Source organism: Cetorhinus maximus, chromosome 20, assembly GCF_964194155.1.
Source record: "Cetorhinus maximus chromosome 20, sCetMax3.hap1.1, whole genome shotgun sequence".
In the NCBI taxonomy this organism is placed as follows: domain Eukaryota; kingdom Metazoa; phylum Chordata; class Chondrichthyes; order Lamniformes; family Cetorhinidae; genus Cetorhinus; species Cetorhinus maximus.
Window position 1 is genome coordinate 1552724 of NC_135898.1, and position 24692 is coordinate 1577415.

Here is a 24692-nt window from a genome sequence, read left to right on the forward strand (position 1 = left end):
TGCAATTGCTCGAATAAACGATCGTAACCTGTACCTGAGACTCCTGTGGTCCGTTCATCAAAGATACCACATCAGAGTGAGTCTCCCTTTCCTGAGGCTCTGAGTGTAAAGCTGCAATGGCACGTCCCCACCACCCAACCATGTGTCAGCAACCTGGCTGCAGGATTGAGCATTCACAGTGCTCTGTGCCCAAGTGCTCATGACAGCACACCACTGAGCAACAGTTCGACTCAACAATTAACCCCGGAACAAATAAACACAACACACACCAAACATTTTAAAAACAGTGAAGAATCTTTATATTGTAAATACTGTGACATCCTGACAGAGGACGGGGCAACAAGGGTCTAAGGAAAGGCAGCTGTGGAGGGAGAGAAATCTATTCCCACAAGCCTTGGCCTAGGGGGAGAGCTGGAAAGGGGGTTGAAATTGTTTGCTCAGTGAATGTTCTGGTCGGTCAGGTCTAACAATCAGTTGCCTGCACCCAGCAAGGGTCCAGGGAATGCTGTTTTCTCTAGTGAGCCCTGCCATGTGTTACATGGGGAAATGAAGCCTCGACAGACTCACCTGGACCGGGCAAAGGCCCAGACCATGCCGACACCCCTGGCTCCAATGGAGGAGACATGGGGGAAAGAGAGAGCAGGTCCCGCTGAGGGCACCACTAAAACATAGATGTTTACACACAAATATACACATCGATCTCTGTTCCCCTATTGTACATCCTGAATATGATGCACAGGACCAATGTAAAAATCAAAACACACGGCACAATTCAGCAAACTTGCAGTTTGGAGTCACTTGGTATTTGTGTTCGGCCTTAATAAGATTAGGAAAGCAAGGGTTCAAGCAGGTCACAATATACGAATCTGATGCTAGCTCACTGTATTCTATCAAGGAGTCCACACACTCTCTCTGGGGACGAGGCCCCTTTCTCACTTCTCCTTCTTCTCCGTCACTGCGTTGTTCTGAGAGACAAAAGAAAAATCTTTAGAGTTATACAGTCACTCCAGGCCAACTCTGCACCAACACGCTACTCCAACCCCCGCCCCTGGCAGATCCTTCACCCACCTGCCGAAAGAGACAACCCACATTACCCAGACACACCCCTCCCTGGGAGACACATCCCAGCCTGCTGAAAGACCTGCCCCTATCCCACCCCGAAGGCACCCAACTGAGACAAGCTGAATGATGACAGAGTGGACTTTAACACAGAACTGGGGCCAGTTCAGAGACAGGAGGGCAGGGTGGTCCTTGTGTGTTTGTACAATGGGGTGTTGAAGGGGATGAGTGACATGGGGCTCGTTACCTTTTTAATGATGCGCTGAATCTCCTCAATCATAGAGTTGAGGTTCCTGGTGTTGTCCTGGAGCCGCAGTTCATAGAATATCTTGAGTTTTTCTGCTGCCTTCACTCGATCCTCCAGTTCAGACACCTGTTTCTGCATCTCCTGCATCCCTGAGCTCAGTGACTTGTTCATGCTGTCATTTGAAGACAGCTTCCCCAGAGTTTCAGCTGCACAGAAAACATTTTTCAAACATCAGTCGTAACATCAGAGCCCAACTCCCGATCCCCATCCATCGCCCACATCTAAACCTCCAACCCCAAAATCCCACCCCCAATCTCCACTCACACTGAATCACAGAATCTTAATGCACAAGAGACCATTTGGCAATTGGTGCCTGTGCTCTTTGAAAAAAATTATACAATCAGCCCCACTATAACTCTCTTACCCCTTGACTCTTCAAATTTCTCCTTTTTAAGTTTTCATCCAAACTCCTTTTTCTCAAGTTACGTCCAGATCTGCTTCCACCGCCCCTCTCTGCATTAAACAAGTTCTCATCTCACTTCTGGTTCTTTTGCCATTTAAATCTGTGTCCTCTGGTTACCTAGCTTCCTCCCAGTGGAAACACTTTCTCCTTATTTACTCCATCAAACTATGAGTTGGAATATCTCAGTTAAATCTCCAGCTTCTGGTTCTGTGCTCTCAGAACAACAACTCAGGCTTCTGCAGTCCCTCTATTTCCCTGGAACTAATCGAGCAAATCTCTTCACTACCCCTCCAAGTTTTCCCCTCTCGACACTTCTCTTCAGCATGCCTCCCACCCCAGCATCTTTCATGTGCTCACCCAACTGGGACTCCATTGATTGCAGTTTGTTTTCCATCTCTGCGCGGTTCCTCTCATCTCGCTCCAGTTTCTGGATCAAGTTCCCAACATTAACCATGTTGCCATTGTACTCAATCAGGCTGTTGTCTCCAGACCGGGTCCTTGGTTTACTGGGAGTGACAGTGGGGCAGGTTGGCAAGAGGTGCTGGTTCCCTGAGGGAGATGCACAACAATCAAAGGCTGGAATTCCTCTCCTCTCTAAACAAACAGCCAAAGGAAGCAACCATAACCCACCACCCAGTCCCACTGACAACACCACCATGCGGCAACAGAGATCAGGTGACAGGACAGGTAAAAAGCAGAGGTAGGGAGGGGAGAGAAAAAGGTAAAAGGGGGAGGAGGAAACGAGAGAAGAGGGGAATGAGGGGAGAGTGGACATGGAGCCATGGGCTTTACTGCATGCACTCAGGCAGGTTTGAAGCACAGGCCCAGGTTGACAGGAACTTTGCGATGGACTCGCTAACAGTTCAGATGCCTGCAGGTTAGGTATTTATTCCTGGACAGAGAGTGTGTAGCTGCCGGAGTGACAGTCTGTGCCATTTCTCCGCCACATGTGAACATAAACTGAAGTAGCTATGACCATGTAGCCCCTCGTGCCTGCTCTCCATTCCATAAGATCATGGCCAATCTTTGGTCTCAATTTCATTTTCCCGCCTGATCCTCATATCTGCTTATTTTCCTAGAATCCAAAAATCTAGATTTCAGCCTTGAATAGATTCAATGGCTAAGCACCCACAATGCAGTGTGCTATCAGCAGTTGCATGGGAGTTCAGTGGCATCATAACTGGAAGCAATGATTGCCCTGGGCTAGTGAGCAACAGCAGCAACCACAGTTCCATTCCTCATGGCTCGACAGCGTTGGCACCAGTGTTTGGAGGATACACAAAAGAAGAAAAGCCTTACCTAGCAGCATGTCCTCTGTCACAAGGCTCTTGTTCTCCAGTTTCTCCAGGTCTCCTTCCCAGCCATCGGTAAGGGTTCGATAAAGACACATGTTCTGTGAGCACACCTTCCCCAGCAGCTGCTTAATCTGCAACACACGTATGCAAATCTGAGTTAGGGTATATTGATTGCAAGCCCCTTCACTGAGCTCTCATTGATTGGTGCCAGGGACGCATGCTCATCACTCTCAGCAGTCCTGCCCCATGCTATTCACTTAAGGAGCCATATCACCACCCCTGTGGGGCAATCAAACTGGCCAGTGTCCAATGATCTAGTGAGGAATTACAGATTGACTCATAGCCCATGGCACTTAACTCACTTCCCACCATGCCCTTGGTGGCAACTCTCCTGAATGTGACACTTGGCAATATAACAGTGATGAGTGCGACAAAAGGCTTCAATGAATCCACACTGAATGTAGTGACACAAGGTGCTACATCATAGATGCACGCACAGGACACCCAAGGTGCCAGGTCCTTTGCAAATATGAGTCAAGTGCCTTGCAGAGAGGGACTCTGAAGATTGCTCCAGTCAAGGTGTGAGAGCAGTGTTACTTGGGGCCCAGGAATAGAGTCAGATTCTGTGCTCTTGCTGTTCAACTGTGACCTGAATAGCTTGCACTCAAAATCTTGATTCTCTGCACAGTTAACTGATCTGAACTGGGCACCTTTTGGGGACCTATGTGGTCAAACATAGGAAATCAGGCAGGTTTCCAGCTGCCAAGCATAAGAATGTTGATTTCGAAAGGATACAGCGTGGCTGCAGACTCTCTCAGCACAACAGCTAGTGCCTGAGTTCACTCCAAAAGTGAAGTCACAAGAGAGCAGTGCTGGTGCCCATGGGACTGGAGCTCAAGTGGAAGGGGGAACTAATCGGGATTAAACAGGAACAGGAAAGCTGTGATGGAAGCACGCAGATTCAATGGCAGCTCATGTACACTGTATAAATGAGCAAGGTTGCAGCATACCTGAGCTCTGGACAGATGCAGTCCCAAGGTGCACAAAATTTGCTCCAGGTCTTTCTCCAGAATGTAACTACACAGATTGCGGTCAAAGTAGATGAAGGCAAGCAGAAGATCCTTGCGCAGTGACACCATCTGACTGACATCCTTCTCCTGTTGCACAGAGGGATAAAAGCAGAGTTATGTTACTATCCTTCCAGCTCTAGCCACCGTGAATGTTCCGAAGCTGTGGTGACTGGACTGAAGCTGCATGCTGGGTGGGAACTCTGCTTCAACACTTGTACTGGGTGCAGCATGAGGGTCTCAGTCCCCTGTCCACCACCAGCCCCACAAAACCCAATCAGCCTCCTCCTATTCCACCATGCCAGCACACAGCCAGTGCTCCACCAGCTCCGGTGTGCAGCCTTTTGCTGTGACTGATAGCAGAGCCTTTCACTCTTGCTCCGACTCTCCCTAGTCACGTTCTCTGATCCTGCTGCTTACGTAGCCTGTCTCCCAGTGGACAGTCACTGTTCTCCCTAGGGAGCACCTCATCCCAAAGGCTCTGAATTGTGTGCCGCTATTCTCAGAATTCCCCTGCTGCCTGTCTGTCTCTGATTGCATTAACATTTCCTTACCAACTCTTTAATGGATTCACTCTCCGCATCATTCCCTTTCCCAGTTGGCTTTTTCTCATCAACGTTAGAGATACCTGCAGAAAGCACAACCAAACATCATCACAAACTACAAGAAATGACACTGGGGACAACAACAGGGAGGGAAGCCACGCCAGGCCGAATGGGTGGGGTTTCAGAGCTGGCATAGCAGGATTAAAGCTCCCTGTACACTGTCCCCATCAAACACTCCCAGGGCAGGTACAGCACGGGGTTAGATACAGAGTAAAGCTCCCTCTACACTGTCCCCATCAAACACTCCCAGGGCAGGTACAGCACGGGGTTAGATACAGAGTAAAGCTCCCTCTACACTGTCCACATCAAACACTCCCAGGACAGGTGCAGCACAGGGTTAGATACAGAGTAAAGCTCCCTCTACACTGTCCCCATCAAACACTCCCAGGACAGGTACAGCACGGGGTTAGATACAGAGTAAAGCTCCCTCTACACTGTCCCCATCAAACACTCCCAGGACAGGTACAGCACGGGGTTAGATACAGAGTAAAGCTCCCTCTACACTGTCCACATCAAACACTCCCAGGACAGGTGCAGCACAGGGTTAGATACAGAGTAAAGCTCCCTCTACACTGTCCCCATCAAACACTCCCAGGACAGGTACAGCACGGGGTTAGATACAGAGTAAAGCTCCCTCTACACTGTCCCCATCAAACACTCCCAGGACAGGTACAGCACGGGGTTAGATACAGAGTAAAGCTCCCTCTACACTGTCCCCATCAAACACTCCCAGGACAGGTACAGCACGGGGTTAGATACAGAGTAAAGCTCCCTCTACACTGTCCCCATCAAACACTCCCAGGACAGGTACAGCACGGGGTTAGATACAGAGTAAAGCTCCCTCTACACTGTCCCCATCAAACACTCCCAGGGCAGGTACAGCACGGGGTTAGATACAGATTAAAGCTCCCTCTACACCGTCCCCATCAAACACTCCCAGGACAGGTACAGCACGGGGTTAGATACAGAGTAAAGCTCCCTCTACATCGTCCCCATCAAACACCCCTTCATGTTAATTGTACAGTAATTGAGTATTCAGTTGAGCAAGGAAACCTTCTGCTGATAACCATGTACCACACCTACCCCCCCTCCCTCAGTACTCCTCGAACTTAAACACCACTAGGAGGAAGCACTGAGCGTGGCAAGGGCACAGAACATACTGTGGGTGGGGTCTTAAACATCCATCCCAAGAGTGGCTCGGGAGCACCACCACTGACCAAGCTGGCTGAGTCCTAAAGGACATAGCTGCTAGACTGGGTCTGTGGCAGGTGGTGAGGGGACCAACAAGAGGAAAGATACTTGATCTCATCCTCACCAACCTGCCTGCCGCAGACGCATCTGTCCATGACAGTATCGGTAGGAGTAACCACCGCACAGTCATTGTGGAGATGAAGTCCCGCCTTCACATTGAGGATACCCTCCATCGTGTTGTGTGGCATTACCATCGTGCTAAATGGGATAGATTTCGAACAGATCTAGAAACTCAAGACTGAGCAATCGTGAAGTGTTGTGGGCGATCAGCAGCAGCAGAATTGTACTCTAATAATCTGTAACCTCATGGCCCGGCATATCCCCCACTCTAGCCAGGGGATCAACCCTGGTTCAATGAGGAGGGCATGCCAGGAGCAGCAACAGGCATACCTAAAAATGAGGTTTCAACCTGGTGAAGCTATAACACAGGACTACTTGCGTGCCAAGTGTAAACAGCAAGCGATAGACACAGCTACAACCAACGCATCAGATCTAAGCTCTGCAGTCCTGCCACATCGAGTCGTGGTGATGGACAATTAAACAACTCATTGGAGGCAGCGGCTACACAACTATCCCCATCCTCAATGATGGGGAGCCCAGCACATCAGTGCAAAAGACAAGGCTGAAGCATTTGCTACAAACTTCAGCCAGAAGTGCCGAATGGATGATCCACCCATGCCTCCTCCGGAGGTCCTCAGCATCACAGATGCCAGTCTTTGGCCAATTCAATTCATTCCATGTGATATCAAGAAACAGCTGAGGGCACTGGATACTGCAAAGGCAATGGGCCCTGACAATATTCCGGCAATAGTGCTGAAGACTTGTGCTCTAGAACTTGCTACGTTCCTAGCCAAGCTGTTCCAGTACAGCTACAACACTAGCATCTACCCAGCAATGTGGAAAATTGCCCAGGTATGACCTGTACACAAAAAGCAGGGCAAATCCAACCCGGCGAATTACCGCCCCATCAGTCTACTCTCCATCATCAGTGAAGTAATGGAAGGGGTCATCAACAGTGCTATCAAGCGGCACTTGCTTAGCAATAACCTGCTCACTGATGCTCAGTTTAGGTTCTGCCAGGGTCATTCAGCTCCTAACCTCATTACACCTTGGTTCAAATATGGACAAACGAGCTGAACTCCAGAGGTGAGGTGGGAGGCAGCATTTGACTGAGTGTGGCATCAAGGAGCCCGAGCAAAACTAGAGTCAATCGGAATCAGGGGAAAGCTCTCCGCTGGTTGGAGTGACACCCAGCACAAAGGAAGATGGTTGTGGTTGTTGGAGGTCAATCATCTCACTTCCAGGACATCACTGCAGGAGTTCCTCAGAGTAGTGTCCTCGGCCCAACTATCTTTAGCTGCTTCATCAATTATCTTACTTCTATCATAATGTCAGAAGTGGGGATGTTCGCTGATGATTGCACAATGTTCAGCACCATTCATGACTCCTCAGATACTGAAGCAGCCCATGTCCAAATGCAGGAAGACCTGGACAATATCCAGGCTTGGGCTGACAAGTGGCAACTAACATATGCACCACACAAATACCAGGCAATGACCATCTCGAACAAGAGAATCTAACCATTGCCCCATGATGTTCAATGGCATGACCATCACTGAATCCCCCACTATCAACATCCTGGGGGTTACCATTGACCAGGAACTGAACTGGACGAGCCATGTACCATCTACAAGATGCACTGCAGGAATTCACCAAGGCTTCTCAGACAACACCTTCCAAACCCACGACCACTACCATCTAGAAGGACAAGGGCAGCAGACACATGGGAACACCACCACCTGTAAGTTTCCCTCCAAGCCACTCACAATCCTAACTTGTAACTATATCGCCATTCCTTCACTGTCGCTGGGTCAAAATCCTAGGACTCCCTCCATAACTGCACTGTGGGTGCAGCAGTTCAAGGCAGCAGCTCACCACCACTTCTCAAGGGCAATTAGGGATGGGTAATAGATGCTGGCCTAGCCAGTGACACCCACATCCCATGAATGAATTTCAAAAAATAACTAACTGGGAGTCATTTGGGCTCCTATATATGGAACAGATTAAAATGGTGAATTTTGAGATTAGGAGTTGCATGTTTATAATATATGCCTCTGCAAATCAAAGCTCAATTTTGTAAGTTCCAGTCCTATCCTTCACCACCTGGTTTTCTGGGGTCAAGCACCAGGGAGTGGTACAGCGCTGGTCTCATACACCTGAATTCCAGTGCTCTGAACAGTCCACGTCGAGTGCATTTCCCAGAGTCTTGCTGGTGCCCATTTAACTCAATACCGGACAGCTTATTGATGTCCGCACCGGAAGGACAAAGATTGGTGCAAAGTGTTTTCCTCCTGATAGCCAGATGAAGGGTGACACTGGAGCCAATCTTCATTTGCTTTAGATTTATTTGCAGAGTGAAAGATGACAAGTATATAACTCCTAATTCCACCACAACACCGTGTAACTAAGTGTCTATTCATATGTGCTGAAATAACAACCTAACCAATGCCCTCCACCTATGTTCAGTTAACCACAATTGATATATACAGTGAACATGAAGATCAGTGAACTGCAGCTCTGAGAGAGGCATACACCGCATTAAAAGAGCGGTTCCAATGGGATCCAACAGCCTCCGCACAATATTTTGGGACGGTTAGGACTATGTTGCCATGTTCTCTAACTGTTCCTCACCAAAGTCTTCCTCGTTTTCCTCCAGGAGCAGAACATCGTCAATCTGTAGGAGTGCATCATCTTCAGACTCTTTCTCTTTTGCATCCTTTTCTTTAGTCATCCCCTCTTCCGGCTGCAATCAACATTGGAAAGGTCTGGTTAATCATAAGTAAATGACATTTTTAATGAGGGATGGCTAGGAGATGTGGGGGAGCAGAAGGATGAGAGGGTTTGGAATCACAAGTTCATTAAAAACAGCCCCTCATGTCAAAGAGCTGGTTCACTGTTAGGTTTACAGCAACAGCTTTCAAATATAAAAATGAAGATGTAGTGAGGAAACTCAGTGAGACCACAGTTGGAGACCATGTGAAGTTCTGGGTTTGACTCTCTAACTGGGCGAGTAGCACAGGGGGAACAGCACTCTGGGATCAGGCAGAAATAAAATACTGCGGACATTGGGAATACTGAGCGGGTCAGAGTCTCAGTCTCTTTTCTCCATCTGCCAAAGGCTTATCCACAAACTGATTCTTACGGTTCAGAAGTCAATCATAAACCTTAAACCATCAGCAGCACCATTCCTCAGGGTTTGTCCTTCCACCCAGTGAATCTCAGCAGTGCTGAAGTGAAGAATATTTTACATCTCTTCCACTCAATGAAAGGACATGTTCACAAACTGGCCTCAACTATCAAACATCGCCTCCCTCTGGCACAGAGCTCCCCCGAAACTGCCCCAACAACGCCCCAGCCCAGAGCTCCACACTCTCCTTTCACTTCCTACCCCAACTCTCAGGCCGGGTTCCTTCTTTCCCTTACCCTAGCTCGCAAGCTGCCATTGACTATCCTCTCCACAGTCTCCCTCCTATTAGTCATACTCCATATCCCCCTCTCCCTTTGGCCTTCCTCCCCATTCCTCATGCTTCAATTTGCTATCAACCCAATTCAAAACGCTCTTATTGGTTACTTTCTGCTTCCCCCACTGGCTACCTTCCCCATACCTTCTCTCCCATTGGTTATTCTCCCCATACCACCTCCCCCCATTGGTTACCATCTGTGAGGAACTGATTTTTAAAAAAATATTTTTGGGGAATATTGTGTTATTCTGTGAAAAAAGCTGTGTGTGTGTATGATTGAATTAAGATGGGCAGATTAATAGGAGACAGGTTGTCTGGGGGTTTAAAATATGAAAAGGATAGAGGTGTTATGTTTGAGGTGCAAGTAAATAGGTTAGATCTAACATTTGCATTTTTAGATGAGTTGAGTTTCTTTGAATATCAAAGGGAAGTCAGGAGTAACAAGAAACATGCTTGCAACTTGCAGGAGTTTCATAAGTAAATAGAAGTGGGGTATTATATTTTATTGATCTGAAAGCAAAGACAAGATGGAAACATGAAAGATCTTATATTTGGGAGGATTTGAGTTTCAAAGAGGTGTGAGAACAATGGAACTTTAGGTGAAAGGGAAGAAAGGTATTTTAGAGTTGGGAGCTGTTTGAGCTGTTGGGCTAGAGCTGTGAGATGTAGTGGCTGGAGCTGTGGGCTGGGGGAGGATGCTGTATTAATCAGCCATCCAGTCAAGCCAGATAAGTCTTGGGCTGCAAAAAATAGTTTTATTCTGAAGTTTCGATCTCCATCACAGAGTGGAAGAGGGTGAGAGGTCATGTGATACGCCTTAATTGAGGCTACAGCAGTTTGCCTTGGGTAACATTACTGGATTTTTATAGTTAGACGTTTATAAGGGAGAGTTGCGTGGAAGAAGTTTACTTGTTGGTCTGACCGAGTAGTGTGTCTTTTCAGGGGAATGTTTGTAAGACTAAGTTCAACTATGCAACTGCAATCTTCTGTGAAGTTTTCTTTTATTCTTGTTGACAAAACTTGCACTTGTAATTTTTTAAATCCAAGTGTTCCTGGACTTCTTGCTACCGAGATCAGTGCATCTTTGCGTTTTCAGAATACAAAAAAAAAGGGTCTGCCTGTAAGCCAAGGTTCCCCTGGGATTTGGTTTGTGCAGCAATTAAACATCGGCTGTGGTCATAACACATCTCCTTGATCAGATTGGTCCTGTATCGGTCTCTCTCTTTCCACTGCATTGGCCTTAACCATGAGCCAAAAGCAACAATTCAAACCCTTCACATCTCTGAATTCCATTGGCTCAAATGCCCCTATCTCTCTCTCTCAAGCTTCCCCTTTCTCACTGACTGTACCTTTGTCAGCTCCCAGTCCCAGTTCTCATCCTCTTCCATTGCAGTGGCTTTAGTGGGCAGGTCACTTGCTTCCTTCATCTCCTCTGCCTCCATCAGCTCCTCTGCTTCCTTCGCCTCCTCAGTTTCTTCCTTAGGCTGTTTTAACTTTTCCTCCTGCTCAACCTCCTTCTGATCTTTTTCTCCATGATCTTCATTGGCACTTGCTGCCTTCGGCTTCACCACCACCTCCTCCGGCTTCCTCTCTGGGAATGCAAGCAGGGCCTTGTAGATGGCGTACCCGAAGTCCCTTTGCAGCATCTCACCAAACAGCTCAGCAAGCCACAAAACCTAGGAGCAAAACACAGTCAGACCCAAAATCAAATCTTCCTTCTCCAATGCATCACCATCATGAGAAAACTGAAATGACGGGACAGGTCCGGTAAAGATTAGGAACAGAGGAAAGCTCCCACTACACTGTCCCCATCAAACACTCGCAGGACAGGTACAACACGGGGTTAGATACGGAGTAAAGCTCCCTCTACACTGTCCACATCAAACACTCCCAGGACAGGTACATCATGGTGTTCGATACAGAGTAAAGCTCCCTCTACACTGTCCCCATCAAACACTCCCAGGACAGGTACAGCACGGGGTTAGATACAGAGTAAAGCTCCCTCTACACTGTCCCCATCAAACACTCCCAGGGCAGGTACATCATGGTGTTGGATACAGAGTAAAGCTCCTTCTACACTGTCCCCATCAAACACTCCCAGGGCAAGTATAGCTCGGGGTTAGATACAGAGTAAAGCTCCTTCTACACTGTCCTCATCAACACTCCCAGGGCAAGTATAGCTCGGGGTTAGATATAGCATCTAGCTCATCCTGCACGGCCTGAACATTGTGCCCCACTCCCAACTTCAGCAGTCACAGAAAAGTGTGAAACACTTTGTCACATTCTGATAGGATGGCACTCATACAAAGTCAAAATGAAAAAAAAAATTACCTCAAATGAATGGCCTTTGGAATCATTGCGGTAGCTTCTCAGTGTACTCAAAGACAACGCAGCACAGCCAAAATTGCCCCCCATGGTGGAACGATTGGGACGCACAATCACAGCAGGCTCAGCTGGAAGGGGGCAGCGAGGCTCTGGCTTTGGCACAGTGGCAGAATCTTCAGGCTGCTTCCCCTCAACAACCTGGACAGGTTTCAATAACACTCAGGTCAGGTTAACAAAACACAAGCAAACCGGCACAGCGCTCAGGAGGGAGATAAAGATTGAAAGGGTGAGGGAGGGCGATGGGGGCCAGGTGAGGGCGAGGGGGGAGAGGTGAAGTGTGCGTAGGAGAGACTGGGGAACAGGAGGGCGGGGGAGGAGAGAGAGAAAGGGCGGGGGAGGAGAGAGAGAAAGGGCGGGGGAGGAGGGAGAGAAAGGGCGGGGGAGGAGAGAGAGAAAGGGCGGGGGAGGAGAGAGAGAAAGGGCGGGGGAGGAGAGAGAGAAAGGGCGGGGGAGGAGAGAGAGAAAGGGCGGGGGAGGAGAGAGAGAAAGGGCGGGGGAGGAGAGAGAGAAAGGGCGGGGGAGGAGAGAGAGAAAGGGCGGGGGAGGAGAGAGAGAAAGGGCGGGGGAGGAGAGAGAGAAAGGGCGGGGGAGGAGAGAGAGAAAGGGCGAGGGAGGAGAGAGAGAGGGGGAGAGCAGAGAGAGGGGGAGAGCAGAGAGAGACAGAGAGGGGGCAACGAACTTATGAACATAGGAAATAGGAACAGGCCATTCGGCCCCTCGAATCTGCTCTGCCATTCAAACAGATCATGGTTGATCATCTACATCTGCGCCATTTTTTCCCCACAGTCCCCATTTCCCTTGATTTTATTAGCCTACAGAAATCTATAGATTTCTGTCTTGAACATATTCAATGATTGAGCTTCCACAGCCCTCTGGGGTAGAGAATTCCGAAGATTCACCACCCTCTGAATGAAGAAATTCCTCCTCCTCTCAGTCCTAACTGGCTGCTCCAAACACTCCTTTCAAGTGAAGCAGCATTTCACTTGCACTTCCCTCAATTTGGTCTACTGCATTCGCTACTCCCAATGCGGTTTCCTCTACATTGGAGAGACCAAACGCAGACTGGGTGACCGCTTTGCGGAACACCTTCAGTCTGTCCACAAGCATGACCCAGAACTCCCTGTCACTTGCCATTTCAACACTCCACCCTGCTCTCATGCCCACATGTCCGTCCTTGGCCTGCTGCAATGTTCCAGTGAAGCTCAACGCAAACTGGAGGAACAGCACCTCATCTTCCAACTAGGCACTTTACAGCCTTCCGGACTTAAGTTCAACAATTTCAGATCATGAACTCTCTCCTCCATCTCCACCCTTTTCCCAATAATTTATAATTTTTAAACAAATATATGCTTCTTTACCCACCTATTTTTAAATTTATTTCGATCTATTTATCTCCACCTTTTAGCCCATTTCGATCCCTTCCCTCTACCCTACCCCCACTAGGGCCATCTGCCACTAGCTTGTCCTGCTTTCTACCCTTAATGTCCCCATTAGCACATTCCTTAGATAATATCACCACCGTCAACACCCCTTTGTCCTTTTGTCTATGACATCTTTGGCAATCTCTTCTTTGCCTCCACCTATCACTGGCCCCCTATCCAGCTCTACCTGTCCCACCCCCCCTCTACCAGCTTATATTTCACCTCATTTCTCTATTTCCTTAGTTCTGATGAAGAGTCATACAGACTCGAAACGTCAACTGTGTTCCGCTCCACAGGTGTTGTCAGACCTGCTGAGTTTTTCCAGGTATTTTTGTTTTTGTTTGAGTACAACTTCCCTGCTCTTTCTCTACAATCGTTGCAATTTTTCTCCTTTTAGCCAATTCCCTTTTGAAGGCTCCAGTTGAAACTGTTTCCACATCCTCTCAAACAAAGCTTTCCAACTCCAAATCACTGAGTGCATGAACAAAGTATTCACTCATGTCACCTCTGGTTCTGTTGCCGATCGCTTTAAATCTGTGTCCTCTGCTTATTGATCTTTTTCTTCACGCTATCTAAATCTTTCGGAATTTTAAACACCCCCATCAAATTTCCTCTTAAGGACTTTTATGCTCTCCAGTCTATCAACGTGATTGCAGTGTCTCATTCTCAGAATCATTCCAGTAAATCTCTCCCCCCTCACGAAGGCCTTGGCATCTTCCCTGAAGTATGGTGCCCAGAACTGGACACAATGCTCCAGTGGAGGTTGAATTTGTGTTTTATCAAGTTTTAGCATACCATTTGACCTTGCATGCTCTGCCACGATTAATAAAGCCTAGTCCCGTATGCTTTGAGAGCTGCTTTATGAACTTGTTCAGTCACCTTTGAAGATTTGTGTATAATCACCCCCAGGTCTCTCTGTTCTTGCACACTCTCCTTCCTCAATGTTGACTCCACTTCTGTGTACAAAAATTTTGAAATTGTATCCCATATATACATGCAATATTCTCACCTCCTTCTGGTCCTCCATGGGAGAGCTCTTTTCTTCTGTTGCTTCGACTTCCGCCTCCTTCTGGTCTGCAGTTTCATCCTTCTCAATCTCTTCCTTTGCTGCCTCCTCTTCCAGCTCTTTCTCTAGACGGCTCACAAGCTGAGCTTTCGTCCCCTTGGAATTCATGTTCCTTGCTTTCAGCTCCCTGCGGAAGTCTTCCACCTAAAAGGATGATAAAACCTGTCAGAGCCCACTGGTTTAATCCAGGTTCATACCCTCTTTTAAGCTTTTTGCTCCTGCAGTGATGCCTTCACAGTCTCATCGTTCATTCAGCACACTGGATTTGCAAAAGACCAAAACACCGTGGTTGGGAGGACAAGGTGAAATGTTGAGAAAAATCAGGAAGTAAGGACAATTTGATAATTAGCTTGGGTTCCAAGAATGCTGATCACCCCCTCCATAACGCTGTATGTCCACATCTCAAGTCTAAACCGGTGCCCCTCATCCTGCTTCCTTGACATATCCAAGTATTACGTCAGACTTAATCTCTCTATTGCGCTGTGTTTTATATATTCTGAGGCAAAGCTTTCCATGACTGAAGGTCAGAAAAAAGAATTGCATTTATACACTGCCTTTCATGGCCTCAGAATGTCCTGAGCACTTCATAGCCAATGAAGTGCTTCACAAGGGTGGTTACTGCTGCAATGTTGGAAACGCAGCCACAGTAATGTGACAATGACCAGGTAATCTGTGTTAGAGATGGTGCTTCAGGGGTAAATATTAGCCAGAACACCAGGCCAATTCTTCAAATACTGGGTGTGGGATCATTTCAATGAAACTGAGGGGGCAGATGGGGCCCCAATTTCAAGTCTCATGCTAAAGACCTCTGACAGTGCAGCACACTCAACTACTGGCACTGAAATGTCAGCTGGATTTTGTGCTCAGATCACTGGAGGGGGGCTTGAACCTAGAAACTTCTGCCTCAGACAAGTCTTCTGAGGCACAGATGACATCCAGGTTGAAGCTTGACAAGCTGCTCCTCACAGCTCAGCTCTCAGTTGGATTGATCTGAGGCCTGAGTGGTCCCCTTTATGTTCCAGCTGACTATAACTGTGCACAGCACTCCATTGCTGGGTGTGATGGAGTTAAAATAGGAGTTTGGATATAAATATAGCCGAGAGGAAAGTGAATAGGAACAGAGATTTCAAGTTAGGATGACACACTGACAATAACGTTATTGTGAATAGACATGCACACAGACAAGCAGTCATCAGAAATGTGAGATACACAAGCAAGTCTTACTTTCATTGTCTTCAGGTCCAGACTGCTCCACTGGGTTGGAGTGGGGAGTGCATCTTCTCCCTGCTCTTCCATCTTCTCTTCAGTCTGAGGGGAAAAATATGACTTACATTATTCTGAGCAGCCAGCAGTATCCACTGAGCTCATTTTCCTATCCAGGTTCCAAGGGCAGACTGTTAATGCACCAAACAGCCACATACAAGACCTCTGTTTGACCCTGTCCTATACCTTTGACCACCAAATGAAACTGCCTGGGCTAGCCGTGGTCTGTGAGGTTTGCAACTTTGGATCATCTTGCTAAATGAGGGACGGCGCTCCTTGCAAAGGGCTCCATAGAACGTTTCGTGTCTTTCCCCACTCACATCGATCAGAATGTTTTTTGGACCATCCATCTCCTCTACTACCCTAACTAACTGTTAGTTGCTTAATGGAGCCAGACCCTTCTCTCCCCACTTGTGCAAACAATCGCTGCTCAGCAATGCTTCTCGAATTTTCCTCTTCAAGGTTTGGGAATGCGACACTACAATTCAAGCACTTCATAGGAGCATCCAACACCCCGAGGCCAGGCCCAGCATGGGTTAGATACAGAGTAAAGCTCCCTCTGCACTGCCCCCATCAAACACTCCAAGGACAGGTACAGCACGGGGTTAGATACAGAGTAAAGCTCCCTCTACACCATCCCCATCAAACACTCCCAGGACAGGTACAGCACAGGGTTAGATACAGAGTAAAGCTCCCTCTACACCGACCCCATTAAACACTCCCAGGACAGGTACAGCACGGGGTTAGATACAGAGTAAAGCTCCCTCTAAGCTGTTCCCATCAAACACTCCCAGGACAGGTACAGTACAGGGTTAGCTACAGAGTAAAGCTCCCTCTACACTGTCCCCATCAAACAGTCCCAGGATAGGTACAGCACAGGGTTAGATACAGAGTAAAGCTCCCTCTACACCGTCCCCATCAAACACTCCCAGGACAGGTACAGCACGGGGTTAGAATCAGAGTAAAGCTCCCTCTACACCGTCCCATCAAACACTCCCAGGACAGGTACAGCACGGTGTTAGATACAGAGCATAGCTCCCTCTATATTATCCCATCAAACACTAAGGCAGGTGCAGCATGGTGTTAGGTACAGAGCAATGCTGCTTTTACTACACTGTCCCCATCAAACACTCCCAGGGCAGGTACAGCACGGGGTTAGATACAGAGTGAAGCTCCCTCTACACTGTCCCATCAAACACTCCCACGACAGGTACAGCACGGGGTTAGATACAGAGAAAAGCTGCCTCTACACTGCCCCCATCAAACACTCCCAGGGCAGGTGCAATACGGGGTTAGATACAGAGTAAAGCTTCTTCTACACTGTCCCCATTAAACACTCCCAGGGCAGGTGCAATACGGGGTTAGATACAGAGTGAAGCTTCTCCTACACTGTCCCATCAAACACTAATATGGCAGGCACACCACAGGTTAGTCGCAAAGAAAAGTTCCCTCTGTACTGTCCCAATCTCTCAGCCCCAACTTGATGACAGTTCTGCAGTAACAGGGTATCCTTTTCCCCCTTCATGCACTGACTGCCTGGTGCCTCTGCTGGACAGGATTGTCATATGCCCCTAAAGAGACTCAGCTGCCAATTCCTTCATTGCTTCTCTCCTGTCCAGATGGACTCCAAACGAATACATTGCCTGGTAGGGAAGCTGGCACATGGGCCAAAATTTCAGCAAACCATTATTTAAGCCATTTTGCCCACGTGAGTCAGGCAAGGCCACGCTTTCAGCCAGCAGCAGTGAGACTGTAGGTGATAACTCCGTCTGTTACAAGTAGGAGGCCGCAAGGACCAGTCATCAGCCAGCAGGTTCTTGCAGTAAGGGTCTCCTGTGTACAGGGTTCTACATGGCTGCACTATGTAATTCTACAACATGCGCCCAGCTCTTCATCCCCTGATAAACCTCTTCCAGTGTTGAACTGAAACATGGAGCAGCTCGTAACTTCTGACTAAGGTGTCGGCCTGAACCAGGTCCAGTCAGAGGTCAAAATTTGATTACTGTATAACGTTGGGTTACAGCACTGGTCACGACAGGCCTATCACTGTATAATACTGGGGTACAGGTACTGCTAGGTACAGATGTCACTCTACCAACTCATGCTACGTCAGTCCTGAAGTGGCCAACCTCGGGCAGGGGACCTTCCATACTTGTGTTATCCCCTCTTTTCTCTGCCAGTAAAGTTCTGAGCCAGTGTTGAAAATTTGGCTGACTGCACTTCCTGAAAGCTGGATTGCCTGCTGCCAGTATTCCCATTCCCATATCACTGGAGAATTGTGGAGAGGTCCCGTCCAGGGTAGATACAAAACCTCTAGTCCACAAGTTAAATGTCTTCCCTTTCTGTGAATGCCACTGAACGACAGGCTTAGTTGTATCATAACTCACTACCTGCTCCACCATTAAAGAGCTCTGTTCTGAATGGACACCTGCCTGGGAATAGGACTCTCTTAGAAGAACTGAGGAGCGGTCTTTGTAATGTTGGTTCGTCAAATGAGATGGAAATCACCCAAGGAGTATCAGACTGAATAGCCAAAGCAGAAATGGGCCACACACACACAGGACAGAGCTCCTTATATTTGCAGATGGGGAGCTGAAGGGAGAGAGCTTGTCAGGGGAATGAACAACAAATTGTCTGGCAAACTGTATCATAACAAGTGTTTCAGTAGGTGTGGAGGGATGTCACAGAGTAGTAGGTAGTGATGTATATGTGTGTGTGGCACAGAGATGTATTATTGGTGCATGTGTGTGTCTGCGCACACGCCAACTCACATTTCCTTAAACAAGGTATTTTGGGAGCTGAAGAATTTGTTGCTGTTTTCAGTTTTCAATCAGAAATACAGAGTCTGCTATTTAGAGTGGAGAAAGTATATTCACAGCTTCTATGCAGTGAGTAAAAGGGGCTGTTTAATTCAGGATGTTAAGTACACCAAGTGCTACTCTTTCCTTCTCTGTGCAGCTATGCTAGCCACCCCACTACTGTGTGCCTACAGCACCCAGGGCAGATATCACAGACACCAGCCCACATTCTATTACTCTGTGGGGAATCACAGGCTGACCAGTGCAACATTCAGAGCACTGAATGAAGGTGCCGTGTGTAATTGTGATCCTTAAATCCAGCTTCCGCTCCTCCCCAAGAAGAAAGGCACAATGTGTTACTGGCCGGGAGCCAGTGGAATGCATGTTACTGTTTCTTTCACTATGCATCAGTAACAGTTCCACAGTGAGAAGGTAAACCTTGCTCCAGAGTGAGAACTGTTGGGAGCAGACTCCAAATTATCCTTCAGATGATGCTGCTGGATAACTACTGGATTAATTTTTAAAGATTTACTCAGATGCCAGCTCTTGTACCAATTTGACTCTGTTTGAGGAATTGAGATGTGGCCAGTTGCTGTGTGTGTGTGTGTGTGTGTGTGTGTGTGTGTCAATGAGCCCCCCTCCACATTCACACAGAGTGCCAAGAGGAGCTGCAATCATTCTTCGCTCCATCATTTGAAAATTTCAAGGTCAGAAACTTTTAAGGACGGCAAATGGTCACGTCAACTGAGTGCTCCTGATCATTCCTGATATGGTAGTGGAGGGGTACAGGGGTGTGTGTGTGTGTGTGTGTGTGTGTGTGTGTGTCAGTGTGTGTGTGTCAGTGTTTGTGTAAGAGAATGGAGTAATAAAAAAAGATTCAATGCCTCATCTCGGTCCGTGTCCTTGTGCTCTGCCTGCTCCCTGTCAGTCAGTTGTTGCGTATATCCCAGGGACAGTGCGTCCCACTCCAAGCGAGTAGGGAGGCAATGCCAAACATCCGGCAGAAATACAACCACAGTCTCCACACGGGCTGGGAGCAGCCGCCCTTCACGGAGCTCTCCAGGCTGATGGTAGCGAATCTCAGCAAAGCGAAACCTGTCACAAGGGAAGAGGGTTATTGGATATAACAGCACACAGGACCAGAAATCCAATGCTCATAGTCTACAGTTCCGCGTCATTCCGCACCTTTGAATTTAACCTCCCTTTCCCAACAAGGCTTTCATTCCCCCTGTGCCTAATTGCCTTCCCGCTGCCCTCTTCATCAGCTGCATAGATAGGCTCAGCTCTCAGGTTTTCCCCAGGGGAAAGGGCATCTGGTTCAGAAGACAGTGATAAATAGTGGGACCCCCTCCACCCACCCCACAATCACAGTGACGGGCAACAGCCACCAGACTCCAGGTAGATCAGGCGAGAGTCCAAGGTCAGGGCTTCAGTTGGCCTCACACAGGTAGACTTAGTAATGCAATCCTTCCCTGTCCATTTTCTTTATGCTGGGAACTTCCTCTCTTCTCCACCCCCAACCCCATCCCACAGAACATGAACAGGGACATTTGTGAACATCATCTGGCCCAATGATGGGGGTAGAGAGAGACCCCAGACCAATTCCACCTATTGACCTGAACCGCCTGCACACCGAGCTCCCTCCCCATCTTCAGCCAGTAAATGTGAGGCCGATCAAGCAAGCTAATCGAGAGCAGGACCAGTTATCCTTCTCAGAGCTGCTTCTAGTTTTGCCTTTACCAACAAACTCGGGTTTGCCATATCATGTACAACACAAATAGGCCAGTGAAGATGAGACAGGGCCTCATTGCAGAGATTAGGCACAGATGAACAATGCCCAAGCTCTGGGGCCCAGGAGAGATTTAGTTTTAAACAGTCGGGATTTCCTCAGCATTTACTATTCAGAATATTTATCCAGGAAGCCATAAGGTCCTTCAAACAATGGCTAATATGCATTGCAACAGTTATATATTCCTTTCTGTCGCAAAACACAACAGGAAAAGTGGCCCAACCATGGCTAACGCAAGAAATTAAGGATAGTATTAGATCCAAAGAGCAGTCATATAAAGTTGCTAGAAAAAGTAGCAAGCCTGAGGATTGGGGCCTGTTTAGAATTCAGCAAAGGAGGACCAAGAGGTTGATTAAGAGGGGAAAAATAGAATATGAGAGTAAACTTGCAAGGAACATAAAAGAGGACTGTAAAAGCTTCTATAAGTATGTCAGAAGAAAAAGATTGGTGAAGACAAATGTCGGTCCCTTACAGTCCGAAGCGAGAGAATTTATAATAGAGAACAAGGCATGGCAGGGCAATTAAACAACTAGATAAAAGCAAAATACTGCGGATGCTGGAAATCTGAAACAAGAACAGAAAATGCTGGAAAAACTCAGCAGGTCTAACAGCATCTGTGGAGAGAAAAACAAAGTTAACGTTTCAAGTCTGTATGACTCTTCTTCAGAGCTAAGAGTAGTAAAAATGTGATGAAATTTATATTGTTTAAGGGGGGCTGGGGTGGAGCAGGTGAAGCTGGATAGGAGGCCAGTGATAGGAGCTCTGAAGAAGAGTCATACGGACTCGAAATGTTAACTCTGTTTTTCTCTCCACAGATGCTGTAAACCTGCTGAGTTTTTCCAGGATTTTCTGCAATTCATCAACTACTTTAGTTCTGTCTTCACTAGGAAGACACAAGTAACTTCCCAGGAATGCTAGTGAATCGAGGGTCTAGTGAGGAGGAGGAATTGAAGGAAATTAGTATTACTAGAAACACAGTGCTGGAGAAATTACTAGGACTGAAAGCCGATAAATCCCCAGGACCTGATAATCTATGTCCCAGGGTATTAAAGGAGGTGGTCATGGAAATAGCAGGTTCTTTGGTTGTCATCTTCCAAAATTCTGTAGATTCTGGAACGGTCACGGTAGGTTGGAGGGTGGCAAACGTAACCCCACTATTTAAAAAAGGAGGGAGAGGAAACACAGGGAATTACAGACCGGTTAGCCTAACATCAGTTGTCGCGAAAATGCCAGAGTCTATTATAAAGGATGTGATAACAGGACACTTAGAAGATATCGACGGGATTAGACAAATTCAACATGGATTTATGAAAGGGAAATCACATTTGACAAACCTACTGGAGTTTTTTGAGGATGTAACTAGCAGAATAAATAAGGGAGAACCAGTAGATGTGGTGTACTTGGATTTTCGGCTTTTGATAAAGTCCCACATGAGGTTAGTGGGCAAAATCAAAGCACACAGGATTGGGGATAATATATTGGCATGGATTGAGAATTGGTTAGCAGACAAGAATCAGTGAGTAGGGATTAATGGGTCCTTTTCGGAATGACAGACAGTGACTAGTGGGGTACCGCAGGGATCAGTGCTTTGGTCCCAGCTATTCACAATATATATCAATGATTGGGATGAGGGAACCCAAGTCTAATATTTCCACTTTGCTGACGACACAAAACTAGGTGGGAATGTGAGTGGTGAGGAGGGTGTTAAGAGGCTTCAAGGCGATTTAGACAAGTTGAGTGAGCGAGCAAATACATGGCAGATGCAGTAACATGGAAAAGTGTGAAGTTATCCACTTTGGTAGGAAAATCAGAATGGCAGAGTATTATTTAAATGCTGATAGATTGGGAAATGTTGATGTACATAGGGACCTGGGTGTCCTTGTACACCAATCACAGAGCAAGCACTCAAGCAGTTAAGAAGGCAAATGGTACATTGGCCTTTATTGCAAGAGGACTTGAGTACAGGAGCAAGGATGTCTTACTGCAGCTGTACAGGACCTTGGTGAGACCACACCTGGAGTACTGTCTACAGTTTTGGTCTCTTTACCCAAGGAGGGATATACTTGCTATAGAGGGAGTGCGGTGAAGGTTCACCAGGCTGATTCCTGGGATGGCAGGATTGTCGTATGAGGAGAGATTGGGCTGACTAAGCCTGTATTCACTGGAGTTTAGAAGAATGAGAGGAGATCTCATTGAAACAAAAAATTCTGACAGGGCTGGACAGACTGGATGCAGGAATAATGTTTCTTTGAGCTGGGGGGGTCTAGAACAAGGGATCACAATCTCAGGATATGGGGTAGGCCATTTAGGACTAAGATGGGGAGAAACTTCTTCACTCAGAAAGTGGTGAATCTGTGGAATTCTCTACCACAGAGGCTGTGGAGGCTGAGTGACTGAATGTATTGAAAAATAAAACAGCTAGATTTCTGGACTCTAAAGGCGTCAAGGGGTATGGGGAGGGAGCGGGAGTACGGCGTTGAGATAGAGGGTCAGCCATGATCACACTGAATGGCAGAGCAGGCTTTCAAACACAGAGCAGCAGCAAATGACCAGAGACGAGGCGTCAGCCTCCCAGCTGTTTGCAGCAGGAACGCTGCACATCTGGACAACATGCCACCAGCACAACTTCACTGGGCACTGGAAGGAAAGGCTCACGCTCTTACAAGCCAAAGAGCACAAGGGTCTATTTGACACCTGTGTGGCAATGGTTATGATGGCCCATGAACAAAGCTGCTCATTCTCCTCACTCGCTTTTTCACACCTGAGGCAATCCCTTACCCAGTGCTCCTAAAAACGTTGCCCCCCCTCCGAAATATGTGTGAGACACCCTGGAGAATGCACCTCGCCTTGTCACTGTGCAGCATCACCAGCAGGTTCTGCATACTCCCTGCGAGTCCAACATTTGAAGGTGCCGTTAAAGTGAGGGAAGAACTTGTTCCATTGACCAAGTCCTGCAATGCACCAACACTGAATGATGTAGTATACAGTAGAAGTGGGTAATTTTCCTCCCCTTATTAACGTGATGAACTGTGTTCTCTTCATCAATGTTCCTGTCATGCCCCTCCATCAAGCTTCCTGCATCCTTCAGAACAGCAAAGTGCACCCACACCCACTGTGCCCACCTGCTCCTCTGCTAGGTCAAAACTCACCACTGAGTGCAGGCGGTCAGGTCAATGCCAGTCAGGGACTTGGTGGTACGAATGGCAGTCTTGATCAATACTCTGGGATCCTTATCTGGACATGTGCCATCAAGGGAAGGAGACCAAGAGCCTCCGATCAGCACGGCTTCCTCCTGGCCCTTCATCCCCACCAAGAACTACATAAAGGAACGATAGAGAGAGAGAGAGGGAGGATGAAATCCACATACAATCAGAGGCAGTTCAGAAATGGTGAATAGGCAACAAACAAACTGCCCTGAGACACCAGCAGGAAATAATTTGCATTTCTATAGCATTTTACACAACCTCAGAACATCGCAAAGTACTTCACAGCCAATGAAACATTTCTGAAGTGTAGTCACTGTTGCAATGTGAGAAACACAGCAGCCAATTTGCATACAGCAAGATCCCACAAGCTGCAAGTGATAGATGACCAGATAATCTTTATGTGATGTTAGTTGAGGGATTAAGACTGGCCACAGAACACACTGGAAAGTGCTTTCCTCTTCTTCATTAAATAATGCCAGAGGATGTTTTACTTTCAACTGAAAGGGAAGATGGAGCCTCAGTTTAATGTCTCATCCAAAAGACGGCACACCGCCGATCTCACAGAAATCTCTCCCCAATTCTGACCCTCCAACAGTGCAGCGCTCCTTCCGCACTGGCCCTCTAGTGGTGCAGCACTCCCCAGTACTGACCCTGCAACAGTGCAACACTCCCTCAGTACTGACCTTCTGACAGTGCAGCACTCCCTCAGTACTGGCCCTGCAACAGTGCAGCACTCCCTCAGACCTGACCTGACAGTGCAAAACTACCTCAGTGCTGACCCTCTGACAGTGTAGCACTCCCTCATTACTGACCTTCTGACAGTGCAGCACTCCCTCAGTACTGACCTTCTGACAGTGCAGCACTCCTTCAGTACTGGCCCTGCAACAGTGCAGCGCTCCCTCAGACCTGAGCCAACAGGGCAGCAGTCCTTCAGTACTGACCCTCAGTGCTGACCCTCTGACAGTGTAGCACTCCCTCATTACTGACCTTCTGACAGTGCAGCGCTCCCTCAGTACAACCCTCTGACAGGGCAGCACTCCCTCAGTACTGAACATGTTGGCCTGGAGTATTGGGTCAATGACCTATTAATGATGCCAGGTGGCATCGGACTGAACTATTTAAACCACTAAGTCCTAGGGTCAATGTCCAAATGGCATGGAGTTGGTTTGATCTCAACTGCAACCAGGTGCTGAGCTCTACCCCATTGCCCTAAGGGTCTGAATTTATGCTTTCTCATCATCACAATGCAGTGGACG

The 24692-nt window shown here is 47.7% G+C and overlaps 1 protein-coding gene across 3 annotated transcripts in view; it reads right to left on the minus strand.

Moving 5' to 3' along the window:
• Nucleotides 1-275: 275 nt before the first annotated feature.
• Nucleotides 276-24692, minus strand: part of LOC144694784 (cell division cycle and apoptosis regulator protein 1-like) — a 49613-nt gene continuing 25196 nt past the window's right edge. For all 3 annotated transcript variants that reach the window (XM_078565373.1, XM_078565371.1, XM_078565372.1), the window contains 13 exons: nt 23380-23546; nt 19326-19536; nt 15605-15688; nt 14324-14524; nt 11840-12031; nt 10858-11184; nt 8679-8790; nt 4686-4759; nt 4075-4221; nt 3069-3195; nt 2127-2318; nt 1307-1512; nt 276-965 (listed from right to left, as the gene is read on the minus strand). In XM_078565373.1, coding sequence (XP_078421499.1) covers nt 933-965; nt 1307-1512; nt 2127-2318; nt 3069-3195; nt 4075-4221; nt 4686-4759; nt 8679-8790; nt 10858-11184; nt 11840-12031; nt 14324-14524; nt 15605-15688; nt 19326-19536; nt 23380-23546 — 2073 coding nt within the window. In that variant the 3' untranslated portion in view covers nt 276-932. The remainder of the gene's footprint in view (nt 966-1306; nt 1513-2126; nt 2319-3068; nt 3196-4074; nt 4222-4685; nt 4760-8678; nt 8791-10857; nt 11185-11839; nt 12032-14323; nt 14525-15604; nt 15689-19325; nt 19537-23379; nt 23547-24692) is intronic.